The following is a 21,852-nucleotide window of genomic DNA, read 5'->3' as shown; positions in this document are numbered from 1 at the left end:
TTATTTGAAATTAGGATGTGTTTTATATTTTGAATAACCGTCTATTTGATGGAAAATGTTTCATTATAATCTTAAAGAAATCTGTACCTAAACCTTCAAACTGTTTTGTTTACAGGTCCAAGTCTGATGTCGCAGATGATCAAGAACTGTGTGTTTGGTAAAGAAACAGAAAAGGGACTACTTGAACAAGGCGGGCAATCTAAATCCAGTTCTAGTGGGGATGACAACACCAACCAGGTTCAGACATGCCTTACTCTTATGTTCTGTGTGGCTGGTCTGCAGGGAGCATACCTTACCTGGGGAGTTATACAGGAAAGGATTATGACATTTGAGTATGGCAAAACCGACACAGAGAAGGGAGAATTTTTTAAGAATTCCCAATTTTTAGTATTCATCAACAGAATTTTAGCACTGGCTATTGGAAGTATTGTATTAGTTGTGAAAGCTCAACCTCCACATAATGCGCCTTTATTTAAGTACTCTTTTAGTTCTTTCTCCAACATAATGAGCAGCTGGTTCCAGTATGAGGCCCTGAAATTTGTTAGCTTTCCTACTCAGGTGCTTGCTAAAGCCTCTAAAGTGATACCGGTCATGTTGATGGGGAAAGTTGTCTCCCGCAAAACCTACGATTACCACGAATACATCACAGCTTTGATGATATCGGCGGGTATTAGCATGTTCCTGTTAAGTAGCGGTGATGTAACGCGGCACAAAGGGAGCGTCACCACAGTCTCTGGAGTGATACTATTGGCAGGATACATTCTCTTTGATAGCTTTACGTCTAACTGGCAGGGTGAATTGTTTAGAAGATACAAAATGTCCCCCATACAGATGATGACTGGTGTAAATTTATTCTCATGTATTCTTACTGCAGTCTCCCTGCTAGAACAGGGTGGATTCTTTGATTCCATAGCTTTTATGGGGCGCTACCCAGCCTTCGTCTTTCATGCTGTCATTTTAAGCCTCTGTTCAGCTTTTGGACAATTATTTATATTTTTTACACTTTCTAGGTTTGGACCTGTGACATTTACAATAATTATGACAATTCGCCAAGGAATTGCCATATTACTGTCCTGCATAATCTACGGGCATCCAGTGACAATTATTGGCTTTTTCGGAATAATGGTAGTTTTCTTTGCATTATTCCTAAAAATATATGCTGGCCACAGAAAGAGGCAACTTCAGCTTGCAACACAACAGTCCAACAATGGAGTGTCCAAAGTCTAATTTAGTATTGTATTTATAACTTTTCTTTCAAATTGGTGTTTACCAGGGACCACAAAATATAGGTTTTATCCAGTGTCAAATCCAGAAGGGCCGCTTGCGGAACCTCAATCTGAATCTCAGTCTGATCTAGTATACTGTTACAATATAAATTCCATGATTCTGATTGACAATCATCTCTTATATTGGCTTAGCCTGCACACACAATAACAGATTGTGATCGTTTTCCAATAAAAGAAAAATTAGGCACTTTATTGTAATGGAACCATGAAATTAATTTCAACTGTGGAAGACAAAGTCATGAATTTTCATCTGTTATTCAATCTAAGAAATATATGAAATTATTTATTATACATTAAGAATTTACATAACAAATGTGAAAGATTATTTAAAGTAAAATGACATGCTCTCAGTCCCAGCAAAATAAAGCTCACACTGTCACAAATGGTTCTGAATGTGTTCTGACATACCATATTTGATCCAATAAGCACCAGGGTGCTTATTAAGGCCTCAAAGAGGGAGAGGAACGCTTATAGGGGCAAGGGCTTATGGGTCGAATACAGTACTTGTAAAGTATATGGAAAATTGAAATTGTCTTTTTATACAAGTATTTTTGTATATCAGAGGTTATTAACTGTTATAAATTTTACTTGTTAGATTGGCTATAGTTTTGCAGTAACTTACATTTTGACAGTGCTGTTGTTGTATATTTATTTTGCAGCAACGTTGTGATTATTATCATGTGATTAATTTCATGTGCATGTTTTGTTGATCATTATGTATTGTAGTTGGCTTGTTTCTCACAGACAAGTTGTGCTAGTGGGTGTCAATTGATCACTCTAAGAAAGAGTGTCATTTGTGGTTTTAAAAAGTTCATGATTAATTAATATAACCTGTGGGACTTTTATGTATAAAATCTTAAACTCATAATAAAATGTGCGTTACTGTTATATTTTTGCTCCACTGTAAATTCATGTAGTAGTATATTACAAATATAAAGCATTTTCCCAAGCTTTTCTTAAGAACCTGTTTCGTTGTTGTTTAAAGTTGTTTAAATGCAGATGCATCTTTTATTATGAAATATGATACTGAAGATTTTTTCTGGTAGTTTTATTCCTAGTATGGTGTGTGTATTGGATAATTAAGTGGTTACATGTAGACATATTTTGTGTTAAATATTCATAATAGTGATATCATAATTTATCAGGAGCATTTAACGGTATACATATTTAGTACAATTTTAATTTAAAAACATTTATGTGCCATCAACTATCTCAAGAGTTTCCTATATACCATTGTATTATCAGAACCCAAAGAACAATTGTTGGTTAGGTTTCAGAGCGATGGTTGCAGTTTTTTTAATGACTGTTATCTTCAACAGACTCACTGTACTGAACAGGTACATGTAATTTACTTATCGCCACACAGGTGGTATATACCCGGTATGTAACCACGCTTCGAACAGAAAAATGCACATGTACCGGTACCTTTTCAATGTCTGAGCAAACGCTGCAGCTTATACAATACAAAATGCAAAGTCAGATGTAGTCTCTTGACAGCAGCCCTGTGCTGTAAGTGTGATGTAAATGGTACATTTAGAATGCTGGTCATGTTCAGCAGTTATTTTCCTTTTATACATATACATTGTCTCTGTACAAACCAAACTCATCGGCTTTTAACCAATATACCATATTCAGTGTTATTAGCGCCCAGGGAACTTAAAATATTCTATCAGAAGGGGTGCCTATAGGTAACGAAAATGTCAGTTGTGGACAGAAAGCTCTTAAAAAAGTCAGTCATATTTAGCTCTTTCTGCACTCATTGTACATTAATCTGTCGCAGTAAACATATATACCCAGTATGCCTTTTTTCCTTTGATTATTTCACCACGATTCATTATGTAAAAGACTCATGTAATATGGAATACAATGCAGATGTTCCAGATAAGCAACACAACGTTGTAAAACATCGTTAAATCCATGCGATGGGGATGTTTATATAAATGTAACTCCTCCAGAAGAGGGGAGTTATCTTGTAGAGGAGTGCTTAATACAATGAATACAGTATATGTATAAGAGCTCTAATTACGGCTCAATACAATATACATATGTTATATATTTGTTTATATGTGTGAAAAAGATTGTTTTATTCACAGAAACCAATTATATTATTATCCCCCGCCCAATGAAGTTGGCGGGGGATATACAAATGGGTCCGTCCGTCCGTCCATCCGTACGAATGGTTTCCGGAGCATAACTCTAAAACCAGTAGAGATATTTCCACGAAACTTCATACACACATTGGTCTTATGGTATAATAGTGCCTTTTGCTATTTTTAGGTTTTCATTTTTTTCATTTTTTCCGTAACCATGGAAACATTGCTGAAAATATCATATTTTTGTACCAGGTTCGTTTCCGGAGCATAACTCTAAAACCAGAAGAGATATTTCCACAAAACTTCATAGACACATTGGTCTTATGGTCTAGTAGTGCCTTTTGCTATTTTAAGGTTTTCACTTTTTGTACTTTTTTCTGTAACCATGGAAACATTGCTGAAAATGGCAGATTTTTGTGTAAGAATTGTTTCCGGAGCACAACTCTAAAACCAGCAGAGATATTTCCATGAAACTTCATAGACACATTGTTCTTATGATCTAGTAGTGCCTTTTGCTATTTTTAGGTTTTCACTTTTTGTGCTTTTTTCTGTAATCATAGAAACATTGCTGAAAATATCATATTTTTGTAGCCGGTTCTTTTCATGAGCATAACTCTAAAACCAGCAGAGATATTTCCACTTCATAGACACATTCATTTTATGGTCTAGTAGTACCTTTTGCTATTTTTAGGTTTTCATTTTTTGCACTTTTTCCTGGTTTTTTCCATACACATAAGTCTCCACAATCACACTTACTTCAGCTTTGATATCTCCATTGGCAGGGGATCTGAATGACTATGTCCTTGTTATTTTTTTTTGCTACCAATTTTAGAAAGGAAAATGTAACCATTATAAATGTATTTTGTATTGTGGGGAACCCTTCTTTATGAATCGTGGTACAGCTTTGCATTATGGTTTCATTATGGTTTGTATCAAACCTTAAGTTAATTGTTATTGAGTGGTATAAATATAAATATCATCATTGTATATATCTTGTGGGGGAAAATCTCAGTTTAGGTTTCTTTCCTATTTTGGAGTATGCTCATATATATATGACACGTATTTACTTTCTGTCTCAAATAACAGTGGTTGGACAAAACTACTTATATGTATTTGTAAACTATGTGGTACAGCTGATTGATTAAGTTATTAAATACAGATTCTTTCACTGGTAAAATTGTCTTGCAATTGACTTGTTCATAATAATAATGAAGTGTTGTCTGTATAACCAACTTGTTAGTTACTTCACTACATAATAATTTCTTCAATAAGTTTTGATGATCACCTATCAGCTTTGTTAGGATAAATAAGGGAGCTGACAGTATTCATCATTGATAATCTTATATTTGTGAATAATTTCATTGATAGACATGCTTCTAATACCATTAGCATCCATGCAATTGCATGCAACATAAAGAGAAATTTTGATCAAAAAACATTATTTTTGTCTATTTTCAGGATGTCAAAGTAAAATTTTATAGCCATCATATTGACTCAGGAATTTCCATACTGATGCATTTGATCAATAACTGATTACAAAGTCGACTATGAGATACCCATTATAAGTTTGTTTAAATGACATAAGGTCAGGTCACTCTTACAATCCTCAATATATAATATATTATGGAATGCTTCAGAAATTGTAGATATTATTTTAATGAATATTCTAATGTTATTGTAGTCTTTTCCTATAAATGTGTACCAGTAAGTATTTAAATTTACATTCTATATGGTAACAGATGTTAGCTCTGGTGGTTACATTTTGTTCTCCTTTGTATCCTCAGATTTCATATGGTAACAGGAGTACAGACCTGTGATGTGTACATTGTATTGCGACATATTTATCTAAGCACTTGTTATGAATTTATGTTCATTATCAATGTTCATGTTTACATGATTATGGACGAGGAAATCCTTGCTTGACAAAATCTGTGGAATAGATAAGACTTCCATGTTTACAACTTCAGTAAAAACAAACATTTAATTTAGTTATTTGATACAATAAACTTTTTTTATTTAAAAATGTTATATGTTACCATAACAACGTATTTGTCACAAAGTATTCTGTATTTGCAAATTAGATACTGCGTTTTTGTCCTTGCAGGTTACGTTAAGTGAGCAAAATATCATTTTATTCAGACAATGTTCTCTCACAATCTAATAATGTCAAAACACAATGGATATCTACCTGCAAGGGCAGATAACTCTAGAATGCAACTATTCAATATCTTCTATATTAGCAAGCAATTTGTGAAATGGAGTTTCCTATATACTTAGAGATTATATTTAGATATTAATGATTAATCTTATGCAATTAAAGAGACATCCACCTTTTGCCTTATAATATGAGGTTGTGATCTTAATATTAGCTAGATTGCCTGCACCAATGTTTTATCATTGGGCATTACAACTAATATTTTATACATTGTTGTGGCAGATAAGAATGTGCTTTATGCTCAGCAATAGAAATTCATGTACTTCAGTATTCTATGATTTGCTGCTTGATATTAGCAATGAGTAATTAATCAAAGCTCATGCTCAGTTTTGTGTTATTTTAACAGTCTGTGGTCATTAAGGACATGACCTGTTTAGGTGTAGGAACATCAGAGTACCTACATATCATATGTAGAATCGAGGTCCACCATCCGAGATAACCCAGTGTCAGGAATATATCTATTAATGGTATTAACGTTTATGTAGATATCATAAGTGTATATATCCCCTTGGTTACTGAAGATTCTGGACCAGCTACATATGGTCAGTGTTTGTCAACTCTGATGACATCCCCCATGGTGGAGGGTTTGTGGTGGATATGAACCCCAACCTGTCTAGGGGTTAGGTAATCCTTTTGTAGAATGTATCCTTTTAATAACTTCAATATACATTGAAACCTGCCTTAGAGACCACCTCTGTATAAAGACCACCTGCTTAGTAAGACAACATTCATTGGGTCTCAAAATGATGATTTAATAACAAAATTTGACCTGTGTACATATAATGACTACTTGTCAATAAAGACTACTTTTCTCTTGCCCTTGGGTGGTCTCTTTAGACAAGTTTGACTAGTTATAAACTGGTAACATAATATATAAAGTCTACAGTTATCATGTAGCAAATATAAGATGGTGATTCCACAAATGGTTTCAACTAGTGTATAAGAAACTGAAAAATAAAATACCAAGATAAATCTCAGATTTTCAAAAACAGAAATGGTATTCTCTCCTTGTCAAGCTATATGTGGTTTGCAATCTGGTACATCCATCTTTCTTCCACCTTTGGTATAAAATGTTTACAACTGTTAACTGAAAGAAAAAAGTCCTTTTCCTCACAAAGAAATGGGTATAGATCTGAAAAATTTATTAATTTTACTATTACATATATATACGTGTCAAAATAATAAAAGGTAGATGGACAATTTGATAGTCTTTTAGCAATGTATACCTTGTACCCTTCTTAAAATACCTAATATAATACAACAACCTTGGAATATAAACAAGTTTCAGCACTACAGGTAACTATTGTTCCATTGCCCTGGCCTTACATTTAAGAGTGGCTGAATGCCATTTATTTCTTCCATTCCATTTAGTTTCCATATTATTTTGTTTATTATATTTTTACCTGTTTTTAATTAATATTTTGCATTGCATATGATTGATTTTAATGTTTATTTGGTTATTATTTTTATTTGCTTCTAGAAATACGATATATATTGAGATTGACATTTGTAAAGCCTATAGTACTGTAATATTTGTGTAAGATATGGTGGGTTAATTATTTGTAGGGGTATGTATTTACGCTTCGATGAAAGTGTGTATATATACATAGACCTTAGTGAAGGGCTGTGTACCTTTTTTTCCCTTTGTTTTGATTGGATGTGCACACCATCTTGAAATTAGCATGCTCTTCTGCCCAATCTGAATTATTCTCTGCCAGTGTTAGAGGGTTAGCAATAATGTGGTGAAGAATACATCAGACAATACAGTAGGTACTGTAGATCATACAGGTGTACTGCTAACGAGGGTATTTTCACTTAGTTAAACTTTTCAAACTGTTCATGAATGGAAATTACTTGTGCTACAAAACAAAATGTTGTACAGAAACAAACTTTTTTTTTTTTTTTTTGTAATTATGTAGTAGGATAGACGCGTAAAGTTAAAGATAGGTAATTATTTCGCAACCACATTATACAGTGCTTGTTATCTGTGAAAGTGTTAATAATTCCTTGACTATTTAAATACATTGTTCTTTTTGTTGATAGTTTGAGTAATTGTCCTCATAACTTTGTCACCAGAAAGTGTTGACTACATTACAGTGACAATGTGGTGTTTGTTTTCGTATTTTAAAGACTTCAGAACTTCAGTACATTGTCCAAATTGAAGCTTTTAAATACCTGTTATACGTTTTGAATACAAGACTAGCTGTGATATTGGATTTCTGTTGTCTATAATACAAATACTTTGCAAAATGTGGGAAATTTAAAGCGTTTTGTTGCCTTTGACAGAATTTTACACTGAATACTAGACTATCTTACTGTTTTACCAGGGTCCCACCAACTTAATGAGGTTTAAACCAAAATTCAGCAAACATTATTGATAGATATTCAGGTCAAGATGGACAATGGATTATTTTTAGTTATCATTGGCTGAGGACAAGCACAAGTATAGTCAGCTTGGTTTAATTTGAGAAACTTTGAAACATCTTGGATGGATATCTACTGTCAATCTGGAATAATTAACTTCAGGACTATAGTGATAACTATTGATAACATGATACAGCAGGACAAATATAAATAACAAAAGCAGTCTTGAATTGTTCAATTGATAACATGTATTGTTTGATTTTCACACAAGGTCAATTAAAACAGTTACTCCTTTTTTCCAAGAACATTAAGTTCGTAAAGCTTATTTCCTGTAAATCTGATGCATATACATACAGGTATGTGCTTTAACAAATCTTAATTTCAATATTTTCAGTAGTCAGTCAAGCTTACTGACAGCCAAAATCTTACATGAGAGTTGAGATATCCATGTCCTATTGACAAACCAATGTAAGAATTAATCAATCTTTTTCCTATATATATTACTATATATATACACAAAATGTACAAATGCAAACACAAAGACTACTGCAAATAAGAGTGAAAGTAAAATCTTTGATATCTTACCACGGAAACTTACAATCTGTATTGTTCAATATGCACTTTTAATTTCTACATGAGCATACAAGAGCTGATGACTTGACATGGATGGGTGTGAAAGATGGGATTTAGTTGTGTGTACTAAGACTAATATTTAAATGGTTAAATAAAATACTCTTAATACTATTTCAAGAATTTTGGTTTTCTTTCTCCAAAATGCAAAACATCTACCTACCTAATAGCCATTTATTTTTTGCAGTTAAAATTTTTCATGATTCAGACTAAAAACACACAAAAAAACAAAAAAAATTAGCATTTAAAATTTTGCGATAGAGCTATATATAAGTCACACATTTCTCATTTTCTTGCAGATTAATTTTTTCCAACATAAAAATGAGTAGCAAAACCGTGGAATTGTCAACCGGATGAACCTAGTGAAAATAACTGGCTATCCATTCATGTACATGTAATATATGTAAAATTAGTTAGACAAATGAAGATAAACAGTTCTCTATTTTGTTATACACTTTCCATCCTGCATGCCTTTATTTCTTCTCACACACAAGATTTTCTTGTCAGGGAATTGAAATGTGTTTGTTCCATAAGGAATGTGCCATCCATGGTCAGATTCCTGTACAAACACGTCAGGACTTTCTGGAAACTGGAACCAAAAGAGGAAGATTTTGAAAAGACTCTAGTTAATAGAAATGATTGGTTCTTATTTCTTAAGACAATTATCAAAGCACTCGGTTTTAATGGATGGATGATGGACATGGTAAATCTTAATTGATGCAAGGTGGTAGTCTAATATCAGTTAGGAGTCAAAATTTTTAATCGATGAGAGATTGGCATGATTATCATGTTTTTAACTTTTAATGATTAAGAAGTGGCGCAAACATCGCTGTAAATTTTGATAAATGAGAAGTTGACACATATGTGTTGAAATTGTATAAATCGATGGATTACCGGTGAACACAAACAATGTGAAAACTACTTTAGTTGATGAGAGGTAGACACAAAATAAATCTTCATGGGTGAAGACGGACACAATTCTTATGTATATATTAATGTTAATGGATGAGGGGAGCACACATACATCAGGCCTCGATTTCTCAAAACAAAAGTGAAGACTTAAGTCAAAACATAAGTTTTTCTCCTTATGTACCTTATATGACAATTTTTGACTTGAGTTTGTTTCGAGAAATCGGGGCCAGGAATGTTAAATTACAGCACTATACATCATCATAGACCGGGTGATCGTACTACACTATGCTACACTTATCACCCGTTGACAAACTCATCGTGAAATCCTCGTAGGTAATTTTTATGCATGAAGAATTTGATTGGTTCCAGTACATTTTTAAGGATGGGATTTCATCCAATCAGAGTAAGCGTTATGTACAGTATACAGCAGCACAACAAAGATGGCCAACACTATGCACCTAGCGAATGTTTTGGGTATGCAATACTGTGAGCGCAGGAGCGGTGTATACACATGTGTGTATGGGCCAGGTAAACTACATGTATGAACAAAAAGCGTTGTTAGCTTCGTTCACAGCAGTATAGGACTTTCTTAGGTATTTCTATAATAACATTATTCTTTATTAGGGCAGAAAGAGGTATTGTCATTTGAGTGTTTTATACAAATAGTCTTAATGTTATTAGGTATAAGGTATATACTAAACTCACATGTTTTTATGGGCGCCACCATTTTTTGTTTTGCTAATAAACCAGCCTTCATTCTGAAGACTTCCGAACTATATATCGAGTATTCTAATTGGTCAATTCTATGTGTGAATTAGCATATTTTACGAGGATTTTACGATGACTTTGCGGGTGATAAGTGTAGCGTAGTGTAGTGCGATCACCCGTGGGTCTCCGACGATGAGCACTATAGAGAATTTCGTTAACTTGTTTCCAGTAATGCTATATATCCACAGCCATATTAGTCTAGATAGTTGATAACTTACATTTAAGTGTATAACCTCTCTAGATGTGTGAAATCTGAGGATCTGTCGACACCTTTGCCATCTCCAGAACACCTGCTGCATTTTGGATCCAAGCAGGCATGCATGATCATGGAACTTATCATTACTCAGTAGCATGGTGTCCATTCCGTTATAGAAAGTGGCATCAAATACAATTAAATCATCTAGTGACCTAAACAAATAAAACAGTACAATCAGTATTACAAGAGTAGAACTTCAGTCTTTAACCTTCTTTCTTCTTCTGTACTTCTTACCATAAACCAACTTATTTACGTGGCGACTAAATTTCGCAATCTAGACTTCTGGTATTCAACTGTACCCTTTATTTTTAACAGTTTACCGCAGGATTTTTCAAGATTTTGGCCGCGAAATCAATGAAATTAAACTGCACGTAAATGTTGGTTTACAGTTTTATTTGAGGTACTTTGACTTTCCTCTTTACCTTTAAAAGCTAGCATGTCTCAAAATCAACCATGTCTGATATGACAATGACAATGAAATGACAATGATTTTTTCTTATAAATGTAAAGTGTAGAGAATTACATACAGACAGGACGTACGTATATACATAGACATTTGATAAACAGGGGTAATACTTAAATGGAACTGAGCCGAATATCTATCTGTTTGATGAATCTTACAAGTGAAACTAATTTGTCGTCTTCAACAAAATTAAAAAGAGTATTGAATTTAAAAGCGCAGAGTCTTTCATAATAGTATCGAGATGACAATTTCTTTATGCTAATTTAAATTTGATGGTCACTACAATTGAATAAATAATGAAATTTATCTCCAATGTCGTTCTGATTACAGATGGTACATGTTCTATTTTCTCTGGGGATGTCGTTTCATCTACCATATTTCACTGATAATTTCGAAATTTACAATACAGGTTAGCTAGTCGTGGAGGGAGATCTAGTAGATACTTTTCTAATGTTAAGTCGTGTTTATAGATTCTGTAGTTGATCCCTTTTGATGAGTTAAAAACATTACTTTTCCAATTATATACCAATAAGTCTTGAAGTGTATGGAAAACCGCTAAAAATTTCTTGATTTTCAAAAAAATATAATAATAAAGTTACATTCTTAAAAAATTACCTTATTGACTATAGTGATATTCCTTCAATTGAAAGACTGAAATTTATTTTCAAATGTTCTTCAAGTACACTCATGGTTCTTCATGATTTATTCAACCACTGATTATAACACCCATGCACAATTTTACCTGACTGATAAGGTGGTTTTAATGTCCCACCCACAGTTGGCTAACATTCACTTACTCTGAGTCAGATATGAACACAATAGCACATTTCTCTAGTTCTTTCTTCAGATGTGCTTTAAATGCTCTGTAAAACTTCTTTCTGGTGATCACAAGACAATGAAGGCCCCTTCGTTTTAATTGTTGTAAAATTGATACACTCTGAAAGGACACAGGTGAAGTAATGGATATATATAACAGTTTTATATAATTGAACATACATAACTCATAAACATAAGTGACAATTTATATGAACCACTATAACCTTTGAATAAACATGCAGGAAACCAAATTAAAGTTCAGTTTCCATAATTTGATTTGATAATACAGAATGTAAACAACTTGATTCAACTATTACAGATGCATCAATGAAGTACTAATAGCTATAGGACCAACATGATATATAAATGTATAATGATAGACTGGCCACCAGACCCCAAGTTGTTGATAACACTTTCTCAGCAGTTCTTTACTAGAATTATCTCCCCCTAGTTTGAAACTTAGAATCAAATATGTAGTAGAAACAAAATTAATCGAGCAAAATTAGGTGATTTTTTTCAATATTCTAGAGACTGGTGGCCAGTCTAATATAATGTAGACAACGCTACTTCCTAAAAGTGTTCTTTTACGTTGCCTCTTGATATCGATCAGAACAGCAAAGGATCAGTCCTTCTTTATGACTTAAGATGTTGCTCACTTTCTCTGCACTGTATTATAACTCAAAACTTTCAATTACTCAGAAAACTTACAGTCAAAATATTTCTGAAGTTAATAATTATCTGAGTAATGAAAAATCCAGTCCTTCTTTATTATAGTAGCAAAATAAAAAGTACAATTTACCAAATGTGGCATCATATTTCCTCCTTCAAAACACAAATTCAAATGGTCAACAACCACATCAAATGGACCCTTTGTACGGATGAGTCTTTCCAGCGACTTGGATTCTGCGGGATTGTTCTTGAGATAAACATTGACACCATCTTGGCTGAAGTACGAGTCTCGTAAACCATGAAACTCCTCAACTGTAAGTTTGTGACTGTTTAATGGCGAGTTGCAAACCTCACAACTTGGCAACCTAAATGGTGTATACAAATCTCTATTAAAATAAAATCTTAAAAGTGCAAAACGCATTTTAATAAAGCATTTTTCTAAACCATATTCTGCAATTTTCATACTTAATTTCACTATCTAATAATATCGTCTATAAATCTATACAGTAGTGTCAGCTCAGCGACATACTACAATTTGATAATGATATAAATAATATCAACCCTGCCTACACAGATCACCCAAGGGACAAAACAAAGGTCTTTATAGCCAAGTGGTCTTCATACAAATTGTGTTGAAATTGACCTAAGAAACTGGTTTTATTCAGCAGGTAGTCTTTAAATCTATACAGAGATGGTCACTATGGCAGGTTTAATAATTGTACTTACTGAATATCAATAGAAAGCAAGACATATATGTGATAAAAACTACAGGAAATGGAAAATTAAGTCAGTCAAGAGAATCAATGTACAAAATATTGACTTCTTGTTATCATAAAAGCTTATTACTAATTTTATCGATAATTTATTAATTTATGTAGTCATTTTGGTTTGGTAAGCCAGTCAAATTAAGGAATGATACTGTAATAGAAAATAAGTTTAGGTTTAAATGCTATGACCATGATATATCTATATACATGCATATGTATACCATGGCCAGCAGTCATCTTCAATCTCGAGGGGTTTCACAGAAAGAGAGCATACATAGAAGTATGTGATTGCATTATTTGACTGTTTCAATCGCCAAAGCGAAATGACCAAGTTGATAAATCTATAATTGACCATTCCACTTACTGGTTCCATCGATTTACTTCAGTATTCTTGAAAAAAGGACTGAAAGATATGAAATATATGATTAGTTAATATGTCAAAATAAGCAATCCTCAAGCTACACAATGTCTTCAAAGGTCATATTGTTTTAGTTCAATTTACACAATTTTTTCCCATATAAATCTATTACAATTGTCTACATTATACAGCAAAACCAAAAGTACATGATTCAAAACAACTATACACAAAATGTATGTAACTACACAAAAACTCTATTAGTCTGCATTTTTGGATACACTTTGGTAATAATGAAATTACCAAATTAATGTATTTGCAAATATGTTGAAATTAATGAAGACAGGTAATATTATAAACGAAAATGAAGTGTTTACAGTAAACCAACTTACTCAATGAGATCTCCAGTATGACATAAATAGCCAGACCTGGGAATATAAATTGTACAATCAGAATTAATATACTCTTTACACACCTCAAGAGACCCATATCAGTCTGTGACGTTAAACTTTAGGGATCAATCTAGGTTTTGGGGGAAACTACCCCTTTTACAGATAGGGGAAAAGTTTGGCGAAATATAGGGGAATTTGAATCTTCTTATTTTGGTCTAAAATTATATTCATTTTGATTAAAAAATACTGCAAAACAACTAATTTTATTTTTAGATTTAGTAAAGCAAGATTTTAAGCTCAATAATGAAAGATTTAAGTTTATCATAAAACATGCAGTAGCTGTATGATAAATATGAAGAAATTTGAAAACAAAAGTCTAAAAAAAATTAATGAAAAATAAGTCACAGGGGAAATTGTGTTACAAAAACGGTCATTTTTTAGCTTCAAATGGCGAATTTTTAAATCTGCAGGGGAAATTTAGGCCAGAGGGGAATTCATTCCTTGAGGGGAAATTTACCCATAAACGGTAATAAATCAGAGCTAGATTGATCCCTGCATTAATTTTTTTTCGCTGCTATTCATTTGGAGAAGTAAAACCCAAAAATTTAGTAGTCCAGTTATTTACTAATAATCACAAGTCCAAATTAAATATATACAGCCGTTTTGCTTCAGCACTTCGGTCATCATCACTTTGCGATTTTTGACCCAAAGTAAAGTCACAAAATGATGAATTCAGAATGAAATAATTGCACACATTGAAAATGTGTTGAAAATGCAATTGACCATCATTATTGTGAATACAGCATTTTATACTGATTTTAATTGGGTGAAGAACCACTAGTCCAATCAGCCTAGTTCATTACAATTGGCACTATAGTCCAGCTATGGAATTACCAGTCATGGGCATCGGACTAGTGCTTAAAGTCGCAGACTGCCATATAGGCCTTAGCCACCCAACAATGTGAACATGTGGGCCAACTCAGTATAAACACTATGTCTGTCCCTCCTCATTTCATGACAGGGATTTTGGTTTTTCCAACCCTAAAATTGTTATGTCTTAAAAAATATATTCACAATGAATTTGTATGCTATACAGACTTTAAAGCCTAAATGAGAGATGAGTTTTAAGTAAAAACAAAACTAATACCCACCTACCAAGTGAGGCAACAAGTGGTGGAATACAAGTTTCATTCACAAAAAACTTGTACTTCCTCATTAAGTAGAACAGGTTTTCAAATGAGAAATGTTTCACTCCTCTCTCTAGTGCTGCCAAGTAGGGATCCACAAACGCACCGAAACAAAGTGGCAGTGCCTGGTCTGTGGAACGTGTATCAGATTTTAACACATTTTCTACCTTTACTAAAACATCACAGAAGGTCTGAAAGTCCTCTTCCTTTGCTGCGGCAGCAAGGACATAATCAAAGGTTTTAGGTACATCAGCCCTAACTATCAAGTACAAGTCGGTTAGTCTGAAGCATTCCCTCCACTTACTTGTCCGAGACAGTGCTTTTGTTACCACTTTTAATGTTGAATGATCAAAGACACCATCGGAGATTTCACACATACGCTCATAAGTTGATAAAACAAGGTCTTCTGCATCGTGACGATCATAGAAACTAATAAGAATGGAAAGCTCTGGAATATCAAATTTGGTACAATCAAGATCTCGCAAAATGTCTTCTATAGTTTCCAGTGATTGATCTTTTGTCATTTTCAACAAGAAGTACGGAAACAACTTTTCATTATATAGTTTCTTTTCCTGCAACGTAGATATCAATTCATGGACTTCCAATGGGTGGCCCTCTCTTATAAGTTTTGATAATAAGATCTTCAGACGACGTCCCTGCTTTCTGCTCCAAACAACATCTCTTGAGGCAGTATGATTTTCATTGCATAATGTTTGGTTGACATGAAGACGATTCAAAAGTATCGTTAATGGTGTTGGAATCATCATGCTTTTGTCTTTCCAAATCCATTTTGAACATCCAACAGTGTTTCTACAGAACAGATATGGTCTATGCATGATTACCTTAGAGGACATGTTTAAGTAGGTCATGGACATTGTACACCATACATGATCAGCTCATTTATTCTGATTTCCATTACCAGTGTTTTCTGAAATAACAAATTGAAGTACAATCATGTCTGTATATTAAAGTACATGTACACATGTATGTATAAAGAAAAAAAAAGATATTTTGTGAAACTCTTTAAGATGCTCCATCGCAGACAAATAGTATTTTTTCACTATTAAAAACAGGAGCAGACGATTTAGTATTTCTCTTCAGTTACAAAAGTTACTTTAGACCATTACCACCAATGAAAAGTTTGATCTGCTAATTTTACTTAAAGTTAAAAATATAAAAAATAATTAATTGCATCCCGAAAAAATTCTGTGCCACTATATCCTATATGGAATGAAGTACTGATTGCACATGCACCAAAGACGAAGCAAATTATTTTGTATTATTTTTTGTGTTAATTATATATATATATATACACGATTAAACACCAATTATTATTCAAACTATGAATATCATTTATGCTCTGTCGGCGGTGGAGCATCTTTAAAATCATTGACGTCATACATAATAACATTGTTCAAGTACATATACATGAACCGGTATATATGAATTGATCATAAAGCTCCTCTAAAACTAGTTTTCATGAAATAAGAATTTTACAGAATTTAAGCATTAAGCATGGAGATCAGGTATTTAGCCACCATATATAGACTCCCATACATCCACATTATTTTCTTGTTAATTTTGAAATAAATACTGATTGTAAATACACAAAATCTGTGAGAAGTAATCTTTAACATGAATCGCAAATAGTGCCACTGAGAATGTTTAATCATATAATAAAATCAATGCTGTGAAAACCTGACATTAAATAGTGTAACCTCACAATAGAAAAATTGCCATTCATGCATATTGATTTGGAAAGAGAAGGAATCATTTCATGCAAGTTTCAGCCAAATCGCACTGGTAGAACTTGAGAAGAAGTTCAAAATGTGTTTTCAAGATGGCAGCTGTGACGGCCATCTTGGATTTTGGATCGACCAGAAAAACAACAACACTTTGTCGAGACCATGTCAGGATCATCATGCAAGTTTCAGCCAAATCGCGCTGGTAGAACTTGAGAAGAAGTTCAAAATGTAAAAAGATAACGCACGGCGGACGACGGACGAAACATGATGACTATAGTAAAGGAAGTTGGCCTGAAAGGTACATTGATTGCAATGAAGAGTATTCAATTCTACCACATCTGGGAGTGGAGAAGATTTTTGAAATTTTACTCAATTTTACACCTTTTGGTGCCTCCAAAGCTCCCTGAGGGTTGGGGTCATATGATTCACAATTTTGATTTGCCACATGCCTTAGAAGGTTTGTGTAAAATATCATTGAAATTGCTTCAGTGGTTTTGGAGAAGAAGTCGAAAATGTAAAAAGTTTTGAGGCAAGGGGGTTAACTCTTACAAACACACCACTGTTGTAAACAAATATTCCAACCGATAGAGTAAGACAGACAGACAGACAATAAAGTGTACTTTTTGTGTGTATCTGACGTTTTAGACGTTTTAGAAAAAATACCTTCGGCAAGCTTTAGATTGGAAGAACATCCAATACACAACGCACGTGTTTCAGAAGCAACATTTCAAGCGTTTAGAGGGTGCACTAACATCCACATGCGGAAAATCAGAAGAATTTGGAACGACTAGCCACCCCTCTGTTTACAACAAAGATTTAGATAGACCTACGGTACACTTTTTGATACAGTCCTATGAGGCTTTGTCAATGCTCATCTGAAAACAATATAAAATCACGAGATCCGTCTTTAATTCATAAGCGAAAACGGCCAACTCTACAACACACCCCTGACTTGCAATCGGATTCGTTGCCTCTTTTGTCGGTTTTCATGGGTCCAAGTGGGCATTTAGGCCTAGGTCAGCAATGTCTGAATCAACTAAACGCTTGACGTTTGTTTATGTTGGCTCCGCCTCATCAACATAAGTATTGATTGCTTGGGCAAACCAATTGTGTTTGTCTTAACATTATGAATGCGCGGTGATTATTCTGATCTTGTCGAATAATTTGGTAATAAGTAACATCAAGAATGTGGACAAGAAGAAGATGTTTTTAAATCGTCTTCATAAAAACGATAATGTCTCATTACATGAGAGCAGAGAAGAAGCAATTCTTCAGGAATCCACAGGATTATATCATAAGGCCTTTGATGAGGCAGCGAGAGACGGGGCAGCTATGCGACGTCGTCCTCCAGATAAATGGAAGAGTTTATCACGCCCATCGTGCTATACTGGCGCTGTGGAGCCCATACTTTCTGTCCATGTTTACATGTGAAATGAGAGAGAAATCCTCTAGGGAAATAGACCTCACAGAATCTCTGCTGTTGGAAGACGATACCGTATTCAGTAGCGTACTAGACTATATGTACACTGGATCATTAACAGTCAATATCTCCAATGTTGATGATATACTCCGGGTATCAGACTTCTTACTGTTGGATGATGTGAAAGATTACTGCCAGCAGTTCTATCTGGACCTTGGTAACTTAGATCTAAGCAATTGTTTGAGAGTGAAATTTCTCACTGAAAACCACAATTTGCTTGAAGTAAGTGAAGCATGTCAAAAGATAATTGAATCTCGTTTCCATGACTACTTGATTCATAATGATGAAATTCTGGAAGTTCCTCCGCCATACTTTTTCCAGTTGTTAGAGGATCCGAGAACTGTCCACCAAACAAGTTACAATGAGTTGAAAAGGCTGATCACACGCTGGGTGGAGTACTATAAGGAAAGCAGAGAGATGTACAAGAATGACCTGTGTGCCTGTATAAAATTATGGGTATATGACATAGGAGACAATGCTACAACAGTGTTGGGACAAGGTGTAAAGCAGCGGGACCTGTCCATCTTCATGCAGTCTTCTCTCTCCGATGCAATCAGAAGAGATGCTGAAGGACATATGTCATGTATGTTGAAGGAAAATGTTCTTCATGAGTCGATAAGTGTAACAGATACAATTTGTCCAGTTCTCTATACAGTAATTTGCAACCAAGGTATGAAATTCCTTAGAATTTTGGTCTACAGCATATACAGCCAAAAATGGTTTCAGTTTCCAATAAGCAGCGAGAAGCTTTCTCAAATGATACCATCCAGACAAACCGTTTGCAGTCTCGTTGCCCATAGAAACTGCCTTTATATGTACCTTTGTCCGAGCTTCCCTTACCCTTCGGACATGTTGAAGATCAACATCTTGGTGGTTGACCTTCTGAAAGGGCAACCAGCTGTGTATTCATTCCGCACTGCAGACTACTACAATCCAACGTACCGAACAACCCTTACCAACTACCGCTCAGTGCCACCAGCTGTGGCAGTATGTGGTCACAACCTCTATGTGATTGGCAACAAGGAAGGAGCAGGTAACTTGTTCCAGTGCAGTCTAACTAATCATCAGTATAAGTGTCATCAAATCCCTGGAGCCCGATTCATCAGTTTAGCAAGAGCAGCTGTCCGAAATGACAGATTCATCTTTTTATGGTTCCGTCATCGCACTGGTCCTTCAGAGGAATTCTGCATCAAAAAATCAGTTGGATTTGTCATGTTTGATACCAAATCAAAAGTGTTCAACTCATGGGAGATCTCCCCTCCCGAAATTTCCTATGATGATTTTGTGAAGCCGTACATGTTATGCATCAGAGACGATACCGTTCTCGTCTACCACCCAGGCAAACCTGCACTTGTCTTAGATGAAGTCAGGTGTAAGTGGGTTACCTCCCTCCGCAAGGTGCCAACACCTGGGTCTCTGACTGATAATTTGACTGATATGTATGGATACCAAATACAGGCAGCCACAGACAACAGCATCTTCATACTCAACAACCCAGCACCATACACAACATCACTACACGAGGTCAGCGAGATGTATCCGCAAACCATTATCCACAAGCCACCTCCAATTGACAATATCTCCCTGGTAACCTTTGGATACCTGACCAAGTCCGACCTCCTGGAGCTTGACTCGGTGGAGTTTTATGATGATGCCTATGCAAATGCTCTACAGGTGACAATGCGTTTCTCTGACCCAGATACTGATGATAGTGGGACTACACACTCCGGACATGATACAGACAATGACTTTGAATATGATGATGATATATATGATTATGATTATGACCTTGATGGAGAGTTTGGATTTTCATTGTAATGTGAATTTCATTAGATTTCAATTCATAAATATTTCACGGGTATCATGTGTTTTACATCATGTAATATTGCATTTAGTGGGCTAGGAAACCCAGCAATAGATAATTCTTAAAATAAAAATCACAGTAGTACTTCTAGATATGTACAAGTATGTCCTAGTAACTGTGTATACTGTTGTACTAAGAAATATTATAATATACAGACTTGGTGATTTGATAATTCCTAGGCATGGATACAGCTGTACTTTGTGTAATGTTGCTGAATTATTATTGTTAAAGTGTACAGCATAGTGTAATGTGAAGCTTGCAAGGAAATCATAGATAAATTTGTCGCTGTAGTTTGAAGTTTTGTACACTATAACTAGATATAGCACTTTATGCAATATTCTTTACATCAGTATTGGTTTCCATTGATATTATATTTATTAGCAAGTTTATTATAACTAGAACTATAGTATTTTAACCAAGGTGTGGGAGAGTGCAATAACTTAGATCACCAAGGAATCTAGGTCTGCCATAGTCTGCTGGTCTGTATTATTGCTAATAAATGGGACCAAGATTGTATAGTACCAGGTTCATGGTTCAAAGCCGCTTTGAATATAGATTACTTGCTAATGGAAATCTTTCAATTTTTTTTAGACCATTAATGTTTTACAGGAATTAAAACTATGATATGGCCCTACCATTTTTTTTCTTCTAATAAACAAAAATCAAATGTTATTTTTTTACCTGAGAAGGAGTACATTTTGTATTTTCAATACGGTTCATGATCACTAAGTCAACATGGGTTACTATCATGTAAAACTGTACTTCTTGTTCACCTCTATACTTTATTGTTAAAGGCATTTTTTTCTATGAGAGTTAGGCCCCTTTGGACAATAAGATTATTGAGATAAAAGATGTACATTTTATTTCTGATTGATGTAAATATAAGAATGAGGTACCGGTAATTAAACTACATGTATTACTTTTATTGCTCTAAGCTAGAATATCTATAACACTTGTGACATGTGGGAATACTAACTTGTATTGTGTAGGCACTACATTTGTATTTATGTGTACATTTAATGAAAATACTTTTATTGAAGGCTTTAAAATGTTATAATTTCTCTTTATGAAAAATACTGTTCTAAAGATGTGTTTATTTTTTTCCTTTTTAAGCTGACCATCTTCAAATGAGGTGCTCTCTGAATTTCCTTATGTCCATGGTCTATAATCTGTCCTAATAAAGATGACCAACAGTCAGCCATCTTGAATATATGGCAGCTGAAAATTGTTATCAATTGCTATTCTTTTAGAAGCACTGCAAATTTTGGGATTGATTAGAAAAACAAATTGCCTGACAGTGTGATTTTCAGCAGTTGAAGCTTGATGTTGCTAATTGTGCAATCTTTACTTTAGTAAGAGATGGAAATATCAGTGTTTACAAGAACCAATAAACACTTTTCAATGGGGAGTGCTGGGAGCTGTGCTATATACATATTTTAATAGTATTATATGTATGATGCATCGCCCAAGGAATTTTCAAAATGAGTTAACTGTAGTTCACAAAGTTATTTTGGCCTTTGAAAGTATTATTTCCCTTTTTCAGCATTATTTGCTATAAACAAAAATCCTATCAATATACTGACTCTAGAT

General features: G+C 34.2%; 3 protein-coding genes across 7 annotated transcripts in view; 2 read left to right on the top strand and 1 right to left on the bottom strand.

The window, feature by feature from the left end:
* The window catches only part of LOC138318830 (adenosine 3'-phospho 5'-phosphosulfate transporter 1-like), a 39,363-nt gene extending 30,661 nt beyond the window's left edge, over positions 1-8,702 (top strand). For all 4 annotated transcript variants that reach the window (XM_069261555.1, XM_069261556.1, XM_069261554.1 and 1 more), the window contains one exon: positions 116-8,702. In XM_069261555.1, coding sequence (XP_069117656.1) covers positions 116-1,227 — 1,112 coding nt within the window. In that variant the 3' untranslated portion in view covers positions 1,228-8,702. The remainder of the gene's footprint in view (positions 1-115) is intronic.
* Positions 8,184-17,732, bottom strand: LOC138318829 (uncharacterized). Of its 2 annotated transcripts, XM_069261550.1 has the most exons (8): positions 17,582-17,732; positions 15,138-16,101; positions 13,987-14,022; positions 13,604-13,642; positions 12,603-12,837; positions 11,785-11,924; positions 10,487-10,676; positions 8,184-9,177 (listed from the first exon to the last, which is right to left on the bottom strand). In XM_069261550.1, the coding sequence occupies exons 2-8, from the start codon at positions 16,046-16,048 to the stop codon at positions 9,028-9,030; spliced, it is 1,701 nt and encodes a 566-aa protein (XP_069117651.1). In that variant the 5' UTR covers positions 16,049-16,101; positions 17,582-17,732; the 3' UTR covers positions 8,184-9,027. The 2 variants fall into 2 exon arrangements, with proteins under 2 accessions (XP_069117651.1, XP_069117652.1); XM_069261551.1 differs by lacking the exon at positions 13,987-14,022.
* Positions 17,733-17,946: 214 nt separating this feature from the next.
* LOC138318827 (uncharacterized) lies at positions 17,947-21,852 on the top strand. The gene has a single exon (XM_069261549.1). The coding sequence runs from the start codon at positions 18,153-18,155 to the stop codon at positions 20,214-20,216; it is 2,064 nt and encodes a 687-aa protein (XP_069117650.1). The 5' UTR covers positions 17,947-18,152; the 3' UTR covers positions 20,217-21,852.

Source organism: Argopecten irradians, chromosome 3 (assembly GCF_041381155.1).
Source record: "Argopecten irradians isolate NY chromosome 3, Ai_NY, whole genome shotgun sequence".
Taxonomy (NCBI): Eukaryota; Metazoa; Mollusca; class Bivalvia; order Pectinida; family Pectinidae; genus Argopecten; species Argopecten irradians.
Note: the sequence above shows the minus strand (reverse complement) of the source record. Positions and strands in the feature narration are given on the sequence as shown.

Excerpts from the sequence above, each read along its gene's own strand:
- LOC138318829 (XM_069261550.1), bottom strand. The coding sequence starts at position 16,048 with ATGTCCATGACCTACTTAAACATGTCCTCTAAGGTAATCATGCATAGA. Across the intron at positions 12,838-13,603 it reads GAAGTAAATCGATGGAACCA|GTTGCCAAGTTGTGAGGTTT; the intron begins GTAAGTGGAATG and ends TACACCATTTAG. Across the intron at positions 9,178-10,486 it reads GAGAGGTTATACACTTAAAT|TTTCCAGAAAGTCCTGACGT; the intron begins GTAAGTTATCAA and ends TTTTGGTTCCAG.
- LOC138318827 (XM_069261549.1), top strand. The coding sequence starts at position 18,153 with ATGTCTCATTACATGAGAGCAGAGAAGAAGCAATTCTTCAGGAATCCA.